The following is a 19,290-nucleotide window of genomic DNA, read 5'->3' on the forward strand; positions in this document are numbered from 1 at the left end:
AGCTGATGGCACGATGGAATAAGGTGAAAGGTTATATGCTGGGTAGAATCTGTGACGCAAATGTGAAAAATAAACTCCAATCACTCTTTCAATAATAACAAATGCAAAGTAGAGCCAAGGAAATATATATATATAAACTAGTAAATATTTGAACCCCCCGCAATTGGTGGTGGTGGTGATGGTTATTGTCAGTTGGGTGATGGGCACACGCACTGTGCACTGTTTTATGTTTGTTTTATGTAACCATATCTACAAAATCAATAAAAATATATTTTAAAAAAACAACACCCTGAGACACCATGGATTCTCCATAAATGAGGAGACCTCTCCCTTTCCACTTGTATTTGTCATAATACAAGCTATTGTGGAGCTAGTGTAGTGTTCCTATCTCAGGAGCGTCAGGACAGCATCCTGGATTTACTTTCTGTGGTCCTATGACACTGCTCAGTCTCACTGAAAATCCTTTCCATGCTCCTGGGAAAACTGATTTCAGCTATCAATATAGTCCCTTGGACACGCCTACGCTCCAGGGACCTGCAATGATTCCCTTTACCTTTCCAGAAATGTGGCAGGGGCACTTCTCCCGCCCTGAGTCCTTGGAGGGGGGCGGCATACAAATCCAATTAAATAAATAAAGGTCCTACTTCCCAAGAAGGTCCACCAATCTCTCATGTGGTGGATTCCCTCCTTCCTGAGCCAAGAGTCCCTCTTCTCAGAGCCAGCCCCTCTTATTCTAACCACGGATGCCAGCCTTTCTGGATGGAGAGCGCATGTCAACTTGGCGGTGGCTCAGGGATTGTGGTCGGAGCAGGAGGCATTGCTTTCCATCAATCTTCTGGAACTCCAAGCTATCTGCAATGCACTCCAGGACCTGGCCCAGCTGATGGTGGGGAAGCACATCTTGGTCCTCACCGACAACACCACAGCCAAGGGCCATGTCAACAGATAGGGAGGCACCCGGTCCCAGGTACTCACGGAAGAAGCCAGAACCCTCTGTATGTGGGTTGAGCACAACCTCCTATCACTCTCAGTGGAGTACATCACAGGGGAGTCCAACGTTCAGGCAGACTAGCTGAGTCGACAATCCATCAATCAGACGGAGTAGAAGTTGGACCCAGACCTGTTCCTCCAGATCTGCGACAGATACGGCACTCCTCTAGTGGACTTATTTGCCAACAAACAGAATACACAGCTGCCCTGATTCTTTTCCAGATTCCGTTGCCAGGGACCAATGCCCTTCGCACTCCCTGGCCCACGGGGCTGCTTTATGCCTTTTCCCCTCTGGCTCTCATCCCATGGGTGATTTGCAAGTTGATCAGCAAGGGGGCAGAGATAATCCTACTGCCCCCTTAGAGCCTGGTTTGTGGACTTAATGACATTGTCTGTCTCCCCTCCATGGCGCCTTCCAATGTCAGACTCCTCTCTCTCTCAGGGGGAGATCCTCTACCCCGTCCCCAGGTGGATGAAACTGACCGCCTGGCACTTGAGCGGGTCACCCTAATCGATCACCAAGTACCCCCGGGAGCCATGGACCTCATTCTTAACAGCAGGCATCAGTCCACTCAATGCATTTTCAATTCAAATTGTCTTTTTATTCATATTGTATCTTTATTTTAACTGCATATAATCAGAAACAATGTCCTTCTACAGTTCTCTCGACTTTATCTCAATTTCTCCACTTTCTTATACTAGTAAATCTTAGTCTGTTAACCATTTATTTCTATCTGCTGTTATTCTTTTATAGAATGCTTCCAGTATGGAACTTGGTAAAAGATAATATTTGGAAACCTGGGTTTATATTTCAATATAGCACTTTTCACATAATAATTTTAAAATATACATTAATATTAACTTGAATATTACATAAAAAGCTCATGTCTGTTGTGGTTAGCTCTGGCCCAGCTTCTGCCCCAAGGAATGCTCCCGATAGAAGTCTCCTCTGACCAAGGAAGCGTGAGTGACAGGGAAGAGGGGAGTTTGATAGACAGCCCAGGAGATCAATCTTCCTTATCATCCCTAGATTCTGAACAAGAACTTATGACAGATCCACGCATGTGGAGAGTGATGCATAGAAGAGAACAACTGAAGGATTATTACAGGAGATAAGTGAGGCCACCTGTGGTTGGGTGGGGCTGCTGTAATTAGTGCTACAGATAAAAAGAGCAGCATGCTGATTTAGCCTTGTGGAGGTTTATCTGATTCATAGTTTTGTCAAGATTGTGGTTTTGCTGTTTCCCTGTTCAAGACTGTATGTGGACTTTCTGGACTTTGGAATTGGACTAAATTTCCCAGTTACTGGGTGAGAAATTGGATTGCATTTAACCTGTGCCTTGTGTGTATCAGAAATTCCCTTTGACATTTTAAAAGGGATTTTTTTTCTGCTTTTCTATTGATAAAGACTTTTGGTTTTTCTTTTATTGTGTGGTGTATGTCTTTCTGGACTAATTACCCTGTAATTATGGGCATTTGGGACACACCGGCAGAACAATGTCTGACCAATTCATTGTATTATTTCTCAGCAGATCTTATTGTTTCATCCAATCCAAACAACATACTGCAAAATACAATTTAAAATCTGGTAATCCTAATCAGTCTTTTGTATCCTGCAGAATTTATAATTAATCTTTGGTTTCTTTCTCTGCCATAGAAATCTAGGTAATAATTTAGCCATTGTTTAAAAGGCACATTATTTTTCAAAATTGGTATTGTTTGAAATAAAAACAACACTCTAGGTAACACTTTTATTTTTATCACAAAATTTCTTCAAGAGAGCATAAATGTCATCCTTTTCTATCTTAGTACATCTTTCTTAATTTCATTCCATACTGTAATATAATTATTTTGAAATAACACCATTCATGTTGGATATTGTAATACCCAAATATTCTTTTTTGAATTTGAAAACCAGTTATTAACTTTTTTTCATTGTCATCATGTTTCTATGTTATTTAACTCCTCATGAAGAAACTCATTTAATACACTGCTCTGTTTCAAAGACTCTATATTGGAAATATCTTCACTAATGACAGGTATGTTATCTGTTTGTTTTTCAGCTGTCAGTTCATCCTCATTGTCAGAAAGTAAGCAGAGAAGAGTATCATTTTCATAGGTAGGAAAATAGTACCTAAACAAAACAAAACAAAACAAAAAAGGAATATATTTAATTAATATTTTCTTTGCCCACACCTCTTACAGATTATGACCGAACCTAACATTACTGCAATGGACATGGCTACTGCAACCACATAAACAGCAATAGCCTGTCATTTAAGCAGAAATTGGCAATAGTTGTGGCTATCTCTTGCTACTGCTGTATACAGTGATCCCTCGATTTGCGCATTCTCGATTAGCGCGAAACGCTGCAACGCGGTTTTTCAAAAAATATTAATTAAAAAATAAGTCCGCGGTTTTTTTGCTATACCACGGTTTTTCCCACCCGATGACGTCATACGTCATCACCAAGAGTCACTTCTCTGTCTCTTTCTCTTTCTTTCCTGTCACTATGCTTCAATCATTTTCTCATTTCTCTTTTTTCTCCCCTTTTTTCTATCATTTCTCTCTCTCTTTCTTCCTCTCTCACACTCTCTTCCTCCCTTCTCTCTCCCCCCCTCCACTTGCCCACGAGAAGAAAAAAAGCAACCTCTGCCGGGCAGCTCCCCTTGTGCCCCCGCTTTGTGCCTGCCTCTTTTGGGGATTTTTTTTTCTTTTCTTTTTTGCGCTGGCGGCGGGAGCTGTTGGGGAGGGCTCTGCCGGGAAGGCCTCTCAGCTGCAGAGCCGAATGGGGGCGGAGGCAACAGCGGAGCCCGGCGCTGGGGCCATGCGAGGCTGTTCATCCAGGGGGGCGTGGAGTGGCAAGTCGCCCTCCTTTCTCTCTCTTTCTCAAGATCGCTTGCCGCTTGCCTATTGCAGCGAAGGAGGCGAAGCAAGGCTCCAAGCTGCAAAGCGGCAAGCGATCTTGGGGTTTCCCCTTTGCCTGGGCGGCGGGAAGACCAAGGGAAGGTTCCTTCAGCCGCCCAACACCTGATCCGCTCCGCAGCGCGGCAGCAGCGAGGAGCCGAAGATGGGGTTTCCCCTTTGCCTTTACCCCATCTTCGGCTCCTCGCTGCTTCCGCGCTGCGGAGCAGATCAGCTGTTGGGCGGCTGAAGGAATCTTCCCTTGGTCTTCCCCGTCGCCCACACGCAAACTCCACCATCTGCGCATGTGCAGCCATGAAAAAAATGGCGCACATGCGCAGATGGTGGTTTTTACTTCCGCATCCAGTATAACGCGGAAATCGGTTAGCGCGGGAGGTCTTGGAACGTAACCCCCGCGCTAACCGAGAGATCACTGTATATGATATACAGTATGGTGCACTATAGATCTATTACTATTTCAGTGCTAATGGAATAATGCAAGGCAGCAATAACTGTTACTGCATGTAAGTAAGATCAAACAAAAAAAATCATGTAATTGAATTCTATTCCTCGATTCCAATTCTTAACACACTTCCCAATTAAATGAGAAGCATTACTGGGAAACTGCTTCACAATTTATGATATGTGCACATAATGAATATGTTCACATGCATTTATCTATCTTTTTTATTTCATATAATCAATATATTCAGTCATTACAGATTCTTGAAAGTACAAACAAACAAACCAGCTTGTTTCTGAATTTTAAGTCTGTAGTTAATTAATTCTGTTTCCCTACTTTCTGGGAACTTTAAATTACCGTAGCTTGCATTCTTAAACACAATGAATAGTTTGTAATAGAAAACCTACTGTTCTATATTTGTCACTTGTTAAGTGACATGCCATGTCTAATGAAAATATTCTATAATTTCCTTTTAAATCAAGCAAAAATATCTAGCACATTGTATTAGCGCTTTTAGTTTCAAAGTGTGTTGATCAGAGAGCATTCTGAATGACTGGCTGTTTTGTAGCCTTGTACAGATTAAGAGAATACAAACCTTGGCTGTCAAAATAAGTCTTATAATACCCTGTCCACAATATTAATGGTACATGCATACATAACTTACTGTGGTTGATCCCAAACAGATCTGTCAGGCAGAATTGCTATATGTTTGCTATCTTCCAAATGACAGATTAACTCTTTTTTCAACTGGAATTTTTTCTCACACTTAAAACACTGACACTGGTGCACCTGTCTCCTGATGAAATTCATTAGTTTTACTTGTTGATAGAAATTCAGATCTAGCAAAGGAAGAAGTAGATGTAGCTAAGTAAGAGTCTTAGATCAAATAATCTTGTGTTTATAGTATTTAAACTTTACTTATTGTTTTAAATTAAAGTTCTGCACATCTTTTGATCGTTTGATGTAAAATAGAAGGGTAATTGTATATTCCTTAAGAAGAAATAAGGCAAATAATGACATGCCACTACTTGATATTTATTACTTCAGTGTTGAAACCAGAGCAGCTATTAAAAAATCATGCAGCTCATTTATACGGCAATTTCTTGAGAACCATTAAAAACAATTTATATTAACATTTAAGGAAGGAAAACTGCAGTAAAAGTCTAGTAAAAAGCTTGAATTTTTATGAGGAGCAATTTTTAAAATACAAGTGTGGATTACTTACCATGTTCAGACTTAATTTTTAGCAAGTTAAATCCATGAGCTTCCTAGGTTTGGAAAGAAAAAAAGTTTTTGAAAGATTTTGAATTAGTTATATTTTATGAATGCTAATTTTGTGAAAACTGGAAATAATATAGCAATATGTTTCATCATCATCATCATTATTATTATTATTATTACTATATTCTTTTTTACCCAACTACAGTAATACCTTGTCTTACGAACTTAACTGGTTCCGGGACGAGGTTCATAAGGTGAAAAGTTCGTAAGATGAAACAATGTTTCCCATAGGAATCAATGGAAAAGCGAATAATGCATGCAAGCCCATTAGGGAAATCCAAAACAGATGGGGGGGGGGAATCTTCCGGGGCATGGCCACGACAAGCAGGCACAGGAAAGCAAAGCTCCGCTCTCCTAGACCTAGATCCTTGTAATCGGAAGCCAGATTTTTGGCGCATCCACACTGGAGGAGTGGGTGAAAGAGAGAGGGAACCTTTGAACTTGTGGTGAAAGGTAATCACCCCATGTGAACAAAGGAGAACCTCGCAAACTCCGTTGCAGGAGAGTCGCCTGTTAACATGATGACGGTAGTACTGTGACAGCCCATTGTAACAGAGGAAGAAGAAAAAGATATAATACAATTCTGATTCTACGATTAAGAAGTGACCCTATACAGTATTTAAATGAACTATTAGAGTGGATAGATAAGTGATAATATATCAAGTGTGACAGTGTAAAAGGAACCATAAAGTTTAAATAGCAGCTACCTGGTGGTGGGGAAAAGTGAAGGAGAAAGGAACCGCAGAAAGGTAGCACCTGAACTGGAAAACATTAAACTAAAAGATCTCTGAAAGAAACCAAAAACTTAAAAGGAAGGAAAGAAAGACTGTGACCTTAATGGATTGCTGTCTACTCTGAACGACTTTATTGATCCATTTGACTTGATTGTGGTGATGGATTGATCGGAAGTGGAGATTGTGGCGACAAAGTTTGAGAGAACGCTGGCCCTTTAAGAGATCGGGAACAGAGTCCAGGAAAGCGGAAGGAGCCTGAGGGAGAGGAGAAGACTGAAAAAGGAGACAAGTTGGAGGGAAAGAGTGGCACCACTCAAATAAAACAGTGTGTGAGAGAGAAAGAGAGGCGACATTTAACTTTTTAAAAAAAGAAAAGAAAGACAGACAGAAAAAACACAGCAGCTTGGGAAGAAGCGGCAATTAGCAATTGACAGAGACTATTTTAAACCGGATCAGAGGGAGCTGTGAGTTAAATGAAGAGACGGTAACAGACAGTGACAGAGAACTTTTTTTTCCTTTCTCTTTGGTTACTAAAGGAATTTGGAACTTGTAAGACTGAGTATTTACTTTTGACTAAAAATTATGAAATGAGACTTATATAAAATTAATTCAATTTAAACATCACTGATTATTGAACATTGATTGAACACACTGAACATTGAACATTGATTGATAACTTTGCAAATGGATTTGATCCTATTTGATCCTATTTACGTATAACTGTTAAAGGGAACTGGGAAATACTTTTTTCTCTATTTTTTATATTTTATTTCTGAATTTTGATTTCTATATTTTAAGATTTATTAGGATATTTGTCTCCAAAAAATCCTTTGAACTATACTCTTTATATTCTTTGACTATAGCTAGTTATTTACTTATTTATTTATTTGATATCTAGGATTGTTGATTGTCAGTTATTCTTAGACTTTAGATATTTATATACTATATTTAGTGATCTTATTAACTTATTAAGATAATCAATAACATAGACTAATGCAGATTCTGATTTAAGCTTCTTTAATATTATAGTATTATAGTTCGCTCTATATATTAATTGATTCAATTTATATGTCAGTCTTATTAACAATTAACAATAACTAATAATAATAAAAAGTGATATAGGATTTTTTGTTTTGAAGGGGGAAAGGGGAAACTTTGAGCAAACTTGCATGGTAGAGTGGAGTGAAGTAGTTAAAGCAATCAAAATGTTAACCTACCAGAAATTTGTCAAAAAAACATCCTCTAACCCAACTTTACCAACAGGCTCACCCTCAACTCAAAGATCAATAGCTGGCATGTTAGTGACTGAGAAAACAAGCAATACTTCACTAACAACGCAATAAACTTTACTGGCAATTCAGGAAACAATGCTCAAACTTCAGGAGAAGATAGATAGAAATCATGAGATAATGAGGGAAGATATGCAAAGAATGGATAATAAAATAGAAGTAATCCATCAAATTTTAGGGAAAAATGAAAAAAGGATAGAGCAAATTGAGAAAAGAACGGAACAAAATGAAAAAAAGAGGACATAGTAGATCAGAAATTTATGGAAGTTGGAAGAATCAATAATTAATTTAGAGATAGACAGAGCAGAGTTTTATATCAGATTTCAAAATGTAGTAGAAGATAAAAATGAGAATCTAGCAGAGATAATGACGGAAATGATAGCCAACATCCTACAAAACATAAGCAAGAAACTGCAAATGGATTAGATGAAATTTACAGGGTGCATACTAATTATGCTTGGAGACACAAATTGCCTAGAGAAGTACATATAAGGTACACAAAAAAAGAGATTAGAAATTAAAAGTTACAAAAGACGAAACAATACTGTACAAAGGGAAAGAAATCAGAATCCTTAAGCAAGTACCAAAAAGATTAAGAGACAACTGTAGAGGATATCGCCCGTTGGCAGAACAACTAAATAAAAGAAGAATTCTCTTCAGATGGTTGATCCCAGAAGGAATGCTTATTACATGGAGAGGAAAAAAGATCAAAATAGTTAGTGAACTAATGGCACAGGAATTTTTTGAGGAATTTATAGGAGAAGAAAGATCTGAATTAGAAAGTAAAAACCAAGAAGAACAACAGTTAATAGACTTAGAAAGTGGAAAAGAAGGAACCTCCAATGATAAAGAACAGGAACAAGAATGAGTACTCACTAGAGCGCAGAAAGAAAACAGAATAAATAGAAGACAAATACACAACTAAGTGGGAATGGAAAGTACGGTCAATCTACTTTCAATCAATGTAAATGGTTTGAATTCATATACCAAACGAAAATGAATATTTAACAAACTACAAGAACAAAACGTGAATATTATTTGTGTACAAGTACACATTCCACAACAAAATGAAAAACAGCTAGAAAATAATAAGCTAAGAAGAGTATTTACAGCCTTATCACACAACAAAAAAAGAGGGATTGCGGTATATGTGAAAAAAGAACTAGATGCCCAAAAAATTTAGAAGAATTTTAATAATCTCAGTCCCAATTTTTAATATACAAGTTACATTAGTAGTTATATATGTGCCAAAACAAAAATCAAAAAACTTTTTTTTGTAAATTACATCAGAAATTGGTAGAACTGGAAGTTGAGGATATTTGTGTAATTGGGGATTTTAATCGTATAATTGAGGCTGTTAAAGATTATAAAAGTGTTAATAAAAATTTATATTAAAAAAAGGAAAGTGCTTCTGAAAACATTCCACCAAATGTGTGAAGAATTAAGTTTGAGAGATTGTTGGAGAATGAGAAATAAAGATAAGAGAGAATATACATTTTACTCCAATGCCCACCAGAGCTGCTCTAGAATAGACATGGCTTGGGCTAATGGTAAAGTAGAAAATTTAATTAATCAGATCAAAATAGATATTAACTGTTGTGGTTCAGCCTGAGGCTGCTCAGGGACCGGCTGCGTCTCTGCTGGCTCCATGCCCGGAGGAGGATGACAGCGTAGAGGAGGGGGCTGAACAGTCGGACGGGGGAGAGGAGAGTCAGGAATGGGATGAAGGAGAACAGCATGAGAGCCCCAGGGGGGGGGGCTCTCCCCAGCCAGTAGCTTGGAGTCATTAGGTGATGACACACAAGCTGTCATTGACATGAGACAGAGACGTTCAGAGCAACGAAAGGAGCAGTTAAAGAAATATTATCACCATTGAATTAAAAACAGCTGGGTTTGGGTGTGGTCCTCATCAGCAGAGTTTAAAAGGCAGGCAAGCCCTTGAAGCCATGTGGAGTGTTATCCAATTGGAGTTGCGGTGACATGCTTTGATTCTCAGCATCTCTGATCTTGGCTTGTGGCCTAGCAGTCTGGAAGACTCGTGGGAGGCGTATATTTGCTATCTACAGCTTCGTCTTGGCAGCAAGAATCTGGTATTGCTTCATGGACTACTGCCTTCATGTATATATTTGAAGCTCCAGCATTTTTCCTGTTTGTAAGGACATTTTCTGTTACCTGTGTTTTCCTTGAATTATATAAACTGCCTTTGCCTTTTACCGGTGTGTCTGGCTTCTCTTTTTGGGTTGGTCTTGGCTTCCGGAGTGACCCAGACAGAACAGTATAACACTCCACCAACCACCAGACACACCTGGTTCACGGTTTGGGGGTGGTTTGCTTGTTTTTTCTTCCTGCTCCCTGCTGCATTTTTGCTTTTTGGGTTCCTGTTTTTGCCTTCCACCATGGCAGTTTCTGCAGCTGACATGCAGGCTGTGTTTGATGAGTTGCGCAGGGACATTGCGCAGTTGACCCAGACGGTCCTGGTGTTACAACGCCAGGTGGAGGATTTGTCCCACCAGCCGGTGCCACCCGTGGTACCTCCTCCAGCGCCTTTGCCGAGGAGGAAATGTTTCGTGGCGATGCCAGAGAAGTTCTGGGGGGACAGGCGGCTGTTTTCTGCGTTCCTGAGCTAAGTGCAGCTGTTCGTAAACGCCCAGATTGTGCACTTTCCTGGTGATGACCACAAGGTGGCGTTTCTTTGTAGCTTGTTGGCTGGCCCTGCAGCGTCGTGGGTGGCACCTTACCTGGCTCGAGATGACCCTCTACTCCAGAACTTTGCTGCTTTCTGTGACCAGCTGCGTCACCAATTCGCGGACCCGTTGCAAGAGCAGACGGCCACGCGGGCGCTGAAGCAACTGCGCCAGGGTTCGCGCCCCCTGGCGGACTACATGGCTGACTTTCGGTCCCTGGCTGGGCAGGTCCAATGGAATGAGGCTGCCCTGCTTGAGGCCTTTCAGGATGGATTATCGGACACTATGTTGAATGAGCTGGTGCATGAGGTGATGCCCGGCACTCTGGACGCTTTGGAGCGGCATTGCCTGGCAATAGAGGCCAGGCTGTTGGCCAGAGAAGTCCATCGAGCGGGACGGTCCAACCCCCGTGCGTCAGGCGAACCCCGATTCTGGCTTCTGGGCCGCGACGTTTTCAACCAGCGCTGCCTTCACGCCTGATGGATCGTGTTTCCGCTGGGGAGCTGATGGACGTGAGTTACGCCCGACCCCGCCAGACCCCAGAGGAACGGGGGTGTTGGCGGGCGTCCGGGTTGTGTTTCTATTGCGGGCCCCGGGACATTTTGCTGTGGTTTGTCCCCACAAGAGGCGGAGCGTGGTGGCTGCCGCCGTTCCAGTACCCTCCAGCTCTCCTGTGCTTCCAGTGGCTTCCCCTGTTCAGTTCCAGGAGACAACCCCTTGTGTCACTGTCCCTGTCATGGACTCTCTGATGGTGGGGCCTTCGTCTGGATGTCCTCAGTCGCCAGAGCGGTCGGGAAATGAGGGGGGGCCCGGCTTGGTGGCAACACTAGGTCGGGCGGGGATCCCACTTTCTCCCGACTCCGCGCCTACCGACTCCGGACCGTTTCGACACCTGACGCACTCTGTGACCCTGCATATTGCTCAACGGACTCGGACTTATCCAGCGTTGGCCCTCGTGGATTCAGGGGCAACGACGAATTTCCTGGACGAAGCCTTTGCCCAACGCCATTCCTTGCCCCTTTGTCCTGTCATCCCTCCATTAACTGTTGAGACCATTGATGGGCGGGTGTTGTTGACTGGTCCCATCCGTTTCCAGACCCTGCTGGTGCGGATGTGCATCGGAACTCATGAGGAGGCCCTACAGTTCTATGTCACCACGGGGCTTCATTTTCCCCTCGTGCTGGGGTTGTCGTGGCTGCGCGTGCATGACCCGCATGTGGTGTGGTCCCAGAACCTTGTAACTTTCTCCAGTTTGCAGTGTGTGGACCACCACCGACATGTGTGCGCAGCCCATGGCCCAGTTGTTCCCGGGATCCAGTTACCCCGTTGCCTCGCGGAGTTCGCCGATGTTTTCAATGAGAAGGAGGCGGATCGGCTACCACCACATAGGTCGTACGACTGCGCCATAGACCTGATCCCTGACGCCAAGCTCCCAGCTGGTCGTTTGTACTCTATGTCAGAGCCGGAGCTTGTGGCTCTCAAGGAGTTTATTGAGAAGAATCTGGCCAAGGGTTTTATTCGGCCGTCCAAGTCCCCCTTGTCTGCCCCTGTCCTGTTCGTGAAGAAGAAAACGGGCGATCTTCGCCTCTGCTGTGACTATCGGCGCCTTAACGCCATCACGGTGCGGAATAGGTACCCCTTGCCCTTGATCCCTGAACTCATGGACCAGTTGCGGACGGCAACGGTGTTCACGAAAATTGATTTGTGCAGTGCGTACAATTTGGTCCGGATGCGGGCCGGGGATGAGTGGAAGACAGCGTTCGGCACTCGTTACGGCCACTTTGAATACACTGTGATGCCCTTTGGCCTCACCAACACCCCAGACGTATTTCAGCATCTGATGAATGATGTGTTCCGGGACATGTTGGACCATTTTGTTGTGATTTACCTTGATGACATTTTGGTATATTCCCCGACCCATGCCATGCACTTGGGCCATTTGCGCCGGGTCCTGCTCCGGTTACGGGAGCAGCATTTGTATGCCAAGCTGGAGAAGTGCCAATTCTTCCAGACCAACGTTGAATTCCTCGGGCACATTTTATCTCCAGGTGGCATTTCCATGGACCCGGGCAAAGTGGCCGCGCTTCAGTCTTGGCAACCTCCACGCCGGGTTAAAGACGTACAACGTCTCTTGGGGTTTGCGAACTACTATCGTACTTTTATTCCGGGGTATGTCCCGTTAACCACGCCCTTGACTCGGTTGTTACAAAAACAAGTCCCGTTTGGTTGGGGGGAGGCGGAACAGCGGGCTTTTGATGCCCTGAAATCAGCGTTCATGGCTGAACCGCTCCTGCGCCATCCTGATCCCGCTCAGCTGTTTGTGATGGAAACAGACGCCTCGGACGTAGCGGTTGGCGCAGTGCTCCTCCAAGCCCATCCTCCCGGTGACATTCTGTTTCCGTGTGCCTACTTCTCCCGCAAATTGTCACCCTCGGAGAGAAACTATACAATTTGGGAGAAGGAACTCTTAGCGGTGAAGGCCGCCTTTGAGTATTGGCGGGATTACCTGGAGGGGGCCCGTCATCAGATTGAAGTATGGACGGACCATCAAACCTCGAGTATCTCCAGACGGCTCGGAAATTGAACCAGAGACAGATCCGCTGGTCCTTCTTTTTTGCACGGTTCCCTTTCCGCATCAGGTACACTCCCAGTGCCCAGAACCCTCGAGCGGACGTGTTGTCTCGCAAGCCGGAGTACACTCACCCGAAGGAGCCGGCTCCTCTGCAGACGATCCTTCCCCCTGCAGCTTTGGCTGTGACCCAGGACCCCGTGGACTTGCGTCGCCGTTTACGGGAGGCACAGTGGGGGGATGGGTTCGTAGCGCAGAGGGTGCGGGAGTTAACACCCAATTCCCCATGGACGTTCCAAGACGGTCTGCTCCGGTACCGAGGGCAGCTGTATGTTCCCGCTGGACCAGTGAGGGGCCTGATTATGGTCCAGTGTCATGACTGTCCAATGGCGGGGCATTTTGGCCTTTTCAAAACATCAGAGCTGGTCACTCGGACGTTCTGGTGGCCACGCATCCAAGATGATGTGCGTTCCTATGTGGCCACCTGTGTCCGGTGTCGTACGGCCAAGGGGGTGACTGGAGCCCCGCCAGGACTACTGCAACCCTTGCCCACGCCCGAGAGACCCTGAGGTGCCGTGTCCATTGACTTTGTGACCCATTTGCCTTCCTCTGCTCGCTTCACGGCAGTCATGGTGGTGATGGATATGCTCACCAAGATGGTTCATTTTGTACCTTGCACTAGGGTTCCCCACTGCCCAACTCTTGGCCCAAATATTTATCAGCCACATTTTCAGGTTGCATGGGCTCCCAGATCGGGTGGTCTCTGACAGGGGAACCCAATTCACAGCCCAGTTCTGGCGAGAATTGATGTCAGCCCTGAATGTGTCCATGTGCCTCGCATCGACGCAGCACCCCCAGACCGATGGAGGCACAGAAAAGGTCATAGGGATACTGTAGCAATACCTGCGGTGTGTAGTGGCGGATCGCCAGTCTGATTGGTCCCGGTTCCTCCCTGTAGCGGAGTTTGCTTTTAACAACTCCTGCCACTCCTCGACCCGACTCACGCCCTTTTTTGCAAATTATGGCTTCCATCCTCGCTTCTTTCCCTTGACCCTCCTAGATTCCCCGGTGCCTGCTGCAGAGGACTTTCTCTCGGAGCTGCAGGCGGTCCACGAGATGGTGAAAAGGTACCTCAATAAGGCCAAGGAGGACCATAAGAGAGTGGCTGACCGCTCCAGACGGGAGGTGCCCTCCTTGGTGGTGGGGGATCAGGTGTGGCTGTCCACGAAATACATAGCCTCCGAATTACCTAGGCACAAGTTAGATCCCCGGTTCCTGGGCCCTTTTCCCGTCGAAAAGGTTATCAACCCAGTGGCCTACCGGCTCACCTTGCCGGCCAACTTGCGGGTCCACCCTGTGTTTCACCGTTCCCTGTTAGTCCCTGTCCCTCCCGATTATCCGCTCCGTCCCAACGTTCCCGTGTTTCCTGCCCGTGTGTTCGTGACCACCTCCCTGATGCCATGGTGCATGCCATTCTGGATTCCCGTTGGGTGGATGCTTGTTTCCAATACAAGGTGCAATGGGTGGAGGGGGACCCTGATGATTGCTCCTGGGTGGAAGCTGCGTTGCTGGACGCTCCCGACCTTATTCGGGATTTTCACGCCCCATTTCCCCAGAAACCACGTCCTCTCCGCTGGCAGGTGGGGAGGGGCCTTCCGAGGGGGGATGGTGTTGTGGTTCAGCCTGAGGCTGCTCAGGGACCAGCTGCGTCTCTGCTGGCTCCATGCCCGGAGGAGGATGACAGCGCAGAGGAGGGGGCTGAATAGTCGGACGGGGGAGAGGAGAGTTAGGAATGGGATGAAGGAGAACAACATGAGAGCCCTGGGGGGGGCTCTCCCCAGCCAGTAGCTTGGAGTCATTAGGTGATGACACACAAGCTGTCATTGACATGAGACAGAGACGTTCAGAGCAACGAAAGGAGCAGTTAAAGAAATATTATCACCATTGAATTAAAAACAGCTGGGTTTGGGTGTGGTCCTCATCAGCAGAGTTTAAAAGGCAGGCAAGCCCTTGAAGCCATGTGGAGTGTTATCCAATTGGAGTTGCGGTGACCTGCTTTGATTCTCAGCGTCTCTGATCTTGGCTTGTGGCCTAGCAGTCTGGAAGACTCGTGGGAGGTGTATATTTTCTATCTACAGCTTCGTCTTGGCAGCAAGAATCTGGTATTGCTTCATGGACTATTGCCTTCGTGTATATATTTGAAGTTCCAGCGTTTTTCCTGTTTGTAAGGACATTTTCTGTTACCTGTGTTTTCCTTGAATTATATAAACTGCCTTTGCCTTTTACCGGTGTGTCTGGATTCTCTTTTTGGGTTGGTCTTGGCTTCCGGAGTGACCCAGACAGAACAATTAACGAATGGGCAGATCATAACCCTATAAAAATCTTGTGGAAAGGTGAAGGTAGAAAAAATAAAAGATGGATGCTGAACTCGCAATTATTGAAAGATCAAGAATATATAGATTGGATTTAAAAAGAAGTGGAGTTATTTCTTAAATAAAATAATAATCAAGAAACTTCTCTGCAGAATTTATGGGACACAGCTAAGGCATACCAGAGAGGGTTAACAATCCAGAAAAAATAAAGGAAAAAAGATCAATTCAACAGTTAAGAGACAAGAATAAAATAATACGTCACCAGTTAGAAAAAAAGAAAGAGATAGCATTAGAATATTATAAAGAACTATATGATAAAGATAACAGTAGAGAAGATATATCAAAATATTTAGAAGACTCAAAAATTAAACCAATAACAATAAGTAAAGAAGATAAAGGAATGTTAAATAAAGAAATAACTGAGGAAGAGGTAGAACAAGTAATCATGAGACAGAATAATAACAAAACCCCTGGACAGGATGGATTCCCAATTGCATTTTATAAAGCAACTCTACATATAACAGGAGATTTATTATTACGAATGTACAATAACACGTTAAAAAATGCCATATAGCCCTTATCATGGCAAGAAGCCAATATAACATTGATACATAAAGAAGGTGCAGATCCAGATCAGATTAAAAACTATAGACCTATATCTTTGCTAAATGCCGATTACAAACTGTACATGTCAATTATAGCAGAGAGACTGAAAAAATACTAAATAAAACAATCCATCCAGATCAGAATGGTTTTCTGCCTGATAGACAAATAAGGTACAACACTAGAATAACTTTGAACATGTTAGAGTATTATGAAAGCCATAGCGATAAAGAATTTGCAATGTTGTTTTTAGATGTTGAAGAAGCCTTTGATAATTTAAATTGGGACTTCTTTAAAAAATTAATAAAAGGTATGGGATTTGGATCCAATTTTGAAAATATGATAAACAATATATACTCTAAACAAAAGGCAAGGATCTTAGTTAATGGGAGATTTGACGGATACATTTGATATTAGGAAGGGAGTGAGACAAGGGTGCCCGCTCTTCCCTTTAATTTTTATAATGTCAATCGAAATTTTATTAAATCAAATTAGGATGAATCCTCAAATACAAGGAACCAACGTCAAAAAACAAGCTTATAAAATACAGACATTCGCAGACGATTTAGTCTTTTTTTTAGAAGAGCCAACTAATTCAATGATACATTTATTAAAAGAATTGGAATCATATGGAAGGGTAGCTGGTCTTAAAATAAATAGGAATAAAACCAAGATACTAACTAAAAATTGCAACCAAGACCAAACCATGACATTAATAGAGAAAACTGGATTTCAAATAGAAAAAAAATTAAGTACAGTAATACCTTATCTTACAAACATAATTGGTTCCAAAACGAGATTCGTAAGATGAAACAATGTTTCCCATAGGAATCAATGGAAAAGCCAATAATGCGTGCAAGCCCATTGGGAAAATCCAAAATATGAAGGCGTAAAAAAAGAAGTGGTGGGCAGATGAAGCTGAAGGGAACGGAGTGGGGGGAGGGACAGCGAAGCAAGGCGAAAAGAGCCTCTCTTGAGCTCCATGAGTCCCTGCCTCCCGTTTTTGTGCCCCCCCCACTCTGCTCATCTCCCCCACACCTTTCTCCTCCCTTAAGCTCCATGAGTCTTTCCCTCCTGTTATTGTCCCCCCCACTCTGCTCATCTCCCCCCACCTTTCTCCTCTCTTGAGCTCCATGAGCCTTTCCCTCCTGTTTTTGTCCCCCCCACTAATTTCCCCCACACCTTTCTCATCTCTTGAGTTCCATGAGTCTTTCCCTCCCATTTTTGTCCACCTCACTCTACTCATTTTCCCCATGCAGTTTGGAAGGGGGGAGTTTGTCACTGGAATTCAAAGCAGAGCTGGCAAAAATGAAGGGAATCCCAGGGAGAGGAGCCTCAGGGAAATCCCAGCAATGCAAGAACGGGGCGCTTTGGCTGTCAAGGGAAGTTCGGAGGCGTGGATTCGCAGGGAAATTCCAGCGCTTTGGAGCATCCCAGCAGTGGCTGCTCGGGTTCTTAAGGTGAAAATAGTTCGTAAGAAGAGGCAAAAAAATCTTAAACACTGGGTTCGAATCATAACAAGTTCGTATGAAGAGGGGTTCGTAAAATGTATCACTGTACTTAGGACTTTGGCTCTCATCTAGATATTCATCTTTAAAAGAATTAAATTATATTAAACTTTTATATAGAACCAAAGAAGACTTAGAAAAATGGTCCAAATTAAATCTATCTTTAATGGGAAGGATTAACACTATAAAATCTAATATACTTCCAAGATGGTTTCAAACGGCACCAATCCAACTGAATTAAAAAAAAATCTCAAACGTAAATAGAAAAATCTCTAAATTTATTTGGCATAACAATGAACCAAGATAAGTATAAAAGCACTGCAGGATTCGAGACTGAGAGGAGGATTTGGTCTTCCAAACTTAGAATTATATTATCAGGCGACAATATTATTGTGGATTAAAGAATGGATTAAATTGGACAGCAATAGAATTTTAGGAATAGAGGGACATAATATTAGTGAGGGATGGCATGCACACCTATGGGAAAGAGAGCGTATCAAACACTCACAATTTAGACAACACCGGATATGGAATATCTTACTTGAACATTGGAGAAAAGTAAGGAAAAAACATTATAGAGAAATGCCTAGATGGCTATCTACATTGGAAACTCAAATACATCCAAATATAACTAATAAAAACAAAATTAAAACATACAAAGAACTCTTAGATTCCAAGGGATTCTTAAAATCCAGAGAAAAACTCAAAAGTGAAGGCCTGGAGTTAGATTGGTTACCATATTTTCAGGTACAAAGTAGATATGAAAAAGACCTAATTGAATTTGGAATATGTAAAAAAACCTAGTAAAATAGATAAAATCTTAATAGGATCAGATAAAAAATTGTACCAAAATGTACAATTATTTACTAAATTATGAAAATACAGAGGAAGTAGTTAAACATAATATGATAGCATGGATGACAAATTTTGGTTATTCTATTCAGTTAGACGATTGGGAAAAATTATGGAAAATTAATTATAAGATGACACTGTCGGTATCGTATAAAGAAAATTTACATAAAATGTTTTATCGGTGGCATTATGCTCTGGCACGTTTAGCCAAAATTCATTCAAACATAAGTAATAAGTGCTGGAAATGCAAATCTGCCATAGGTACATATTATCATATTTGGTGGTTAAGTCCAGAAGCAGAAAAATTTTGGTCTAGCATTCAAAACTGGTTGAAATGTTAAATTACCAATTGGAAATGAACCTGGAAATGTATATTTTGGGAATAATTAGAGGACAGCATAGTAAGGAAGATTACTACTTGATAACACATATATTAACATCAGCAAGGTTGGTGTTTGCACAAACTTGGAAAAAGAAAAATATACCAAATGAAGAAATGGTGATTAGGAAAAAAACCGTTGAACTTACCTGAACGGTCTTCTCAATGTATGGCAAGGAGAGTCCAATGTGGGTTATTCTCTAGTCTTATTGGTAGGGACTGAATTCAATTTAAATAATAGGCAGGCCCCGCCCCCTGGCCCCTCAGTCAAAAACAAAACGAAGGAGCAGTAACCATACAACCTATTTTTATTGAATTATTAAAGTAAACACAAGATAACTTGAAAAAAACCTTTTAACCCAACAGGAAAAACAAGTGGTTCTTCCCAGGCCTGGGTGGGTTTGGACTCTCCTTGCCGTACATTGAGAAGACCGTTCAGGTAAGTTCAACGGTTCTTCTCCAATGCACTGGCAAGGAGAGTCCAATGTGGGATATACCCAAGTTCAATTTATCGGGTGGGAGCAGGCTGGACCACGGGTGCTGTAGTTGAGCATACCCTCTGTAATACCCGCCTCCCAAAGGCCGCCTCTGAAGAGGCAAATGAGTCAATGCGGTAATGTTTTATAAAAGTGGACGGAGAAGCCCATGTAGCCGCTTTGCAT

General features: G+C 43.0%; 1 protein-coding gene across 2 annotated transcripts in view; it reads right to left on the reverse strand.

The window, feature by feature from the left end:
* Window positions 1–2,727: 2,727 nt before the first annotated feature.
* Window positions 2,728–19,290, reverse strand: part of ZNF277 (zinc finger protein 277) — a 306,252-nt gene continuing 289,689 nt past the window's right edge. For both annotated transcript variants that reach the window (XR_011559472.1, XM_070755514.1), the window contains 3 exons: window positions 5,583–5,625; window positions 5,022–5,196; window positions 2,728–3,124 (listed from right to left, as the gene is read on the reverse strand). Coding sequence is in view for 1 of the 2 variants with exons in the window: in XM_070755514.1 (XP_070611615.1) it covers window positions 2,932–3,124; window positions 5,022–5,196; window positions 5,583–5,625 (411 nt within the window). In the remaining variant the exon portion in view is untranslated. The remainder of the gene's footprint in view (window positions 3,125–5,021; window positions 5,197–5,582; window positions 5,626–19,290) is intronic.

This window comes from Erythrolamprus reginae, chromosome 6, assembly GCF_031021105.1.
Source record: "Erythrolamprus reginae isolate rEryReg1 chromosome 6, rEryReg1.hap1, whole genome shotgun sequence".
NCBI classification, from domain to species: Eukaryota; Metazoa; Chordata; class Lepidosauria; order Squamata; family Dipsadidae; genus Erythrolamprus; species Erythrolamprus reginae.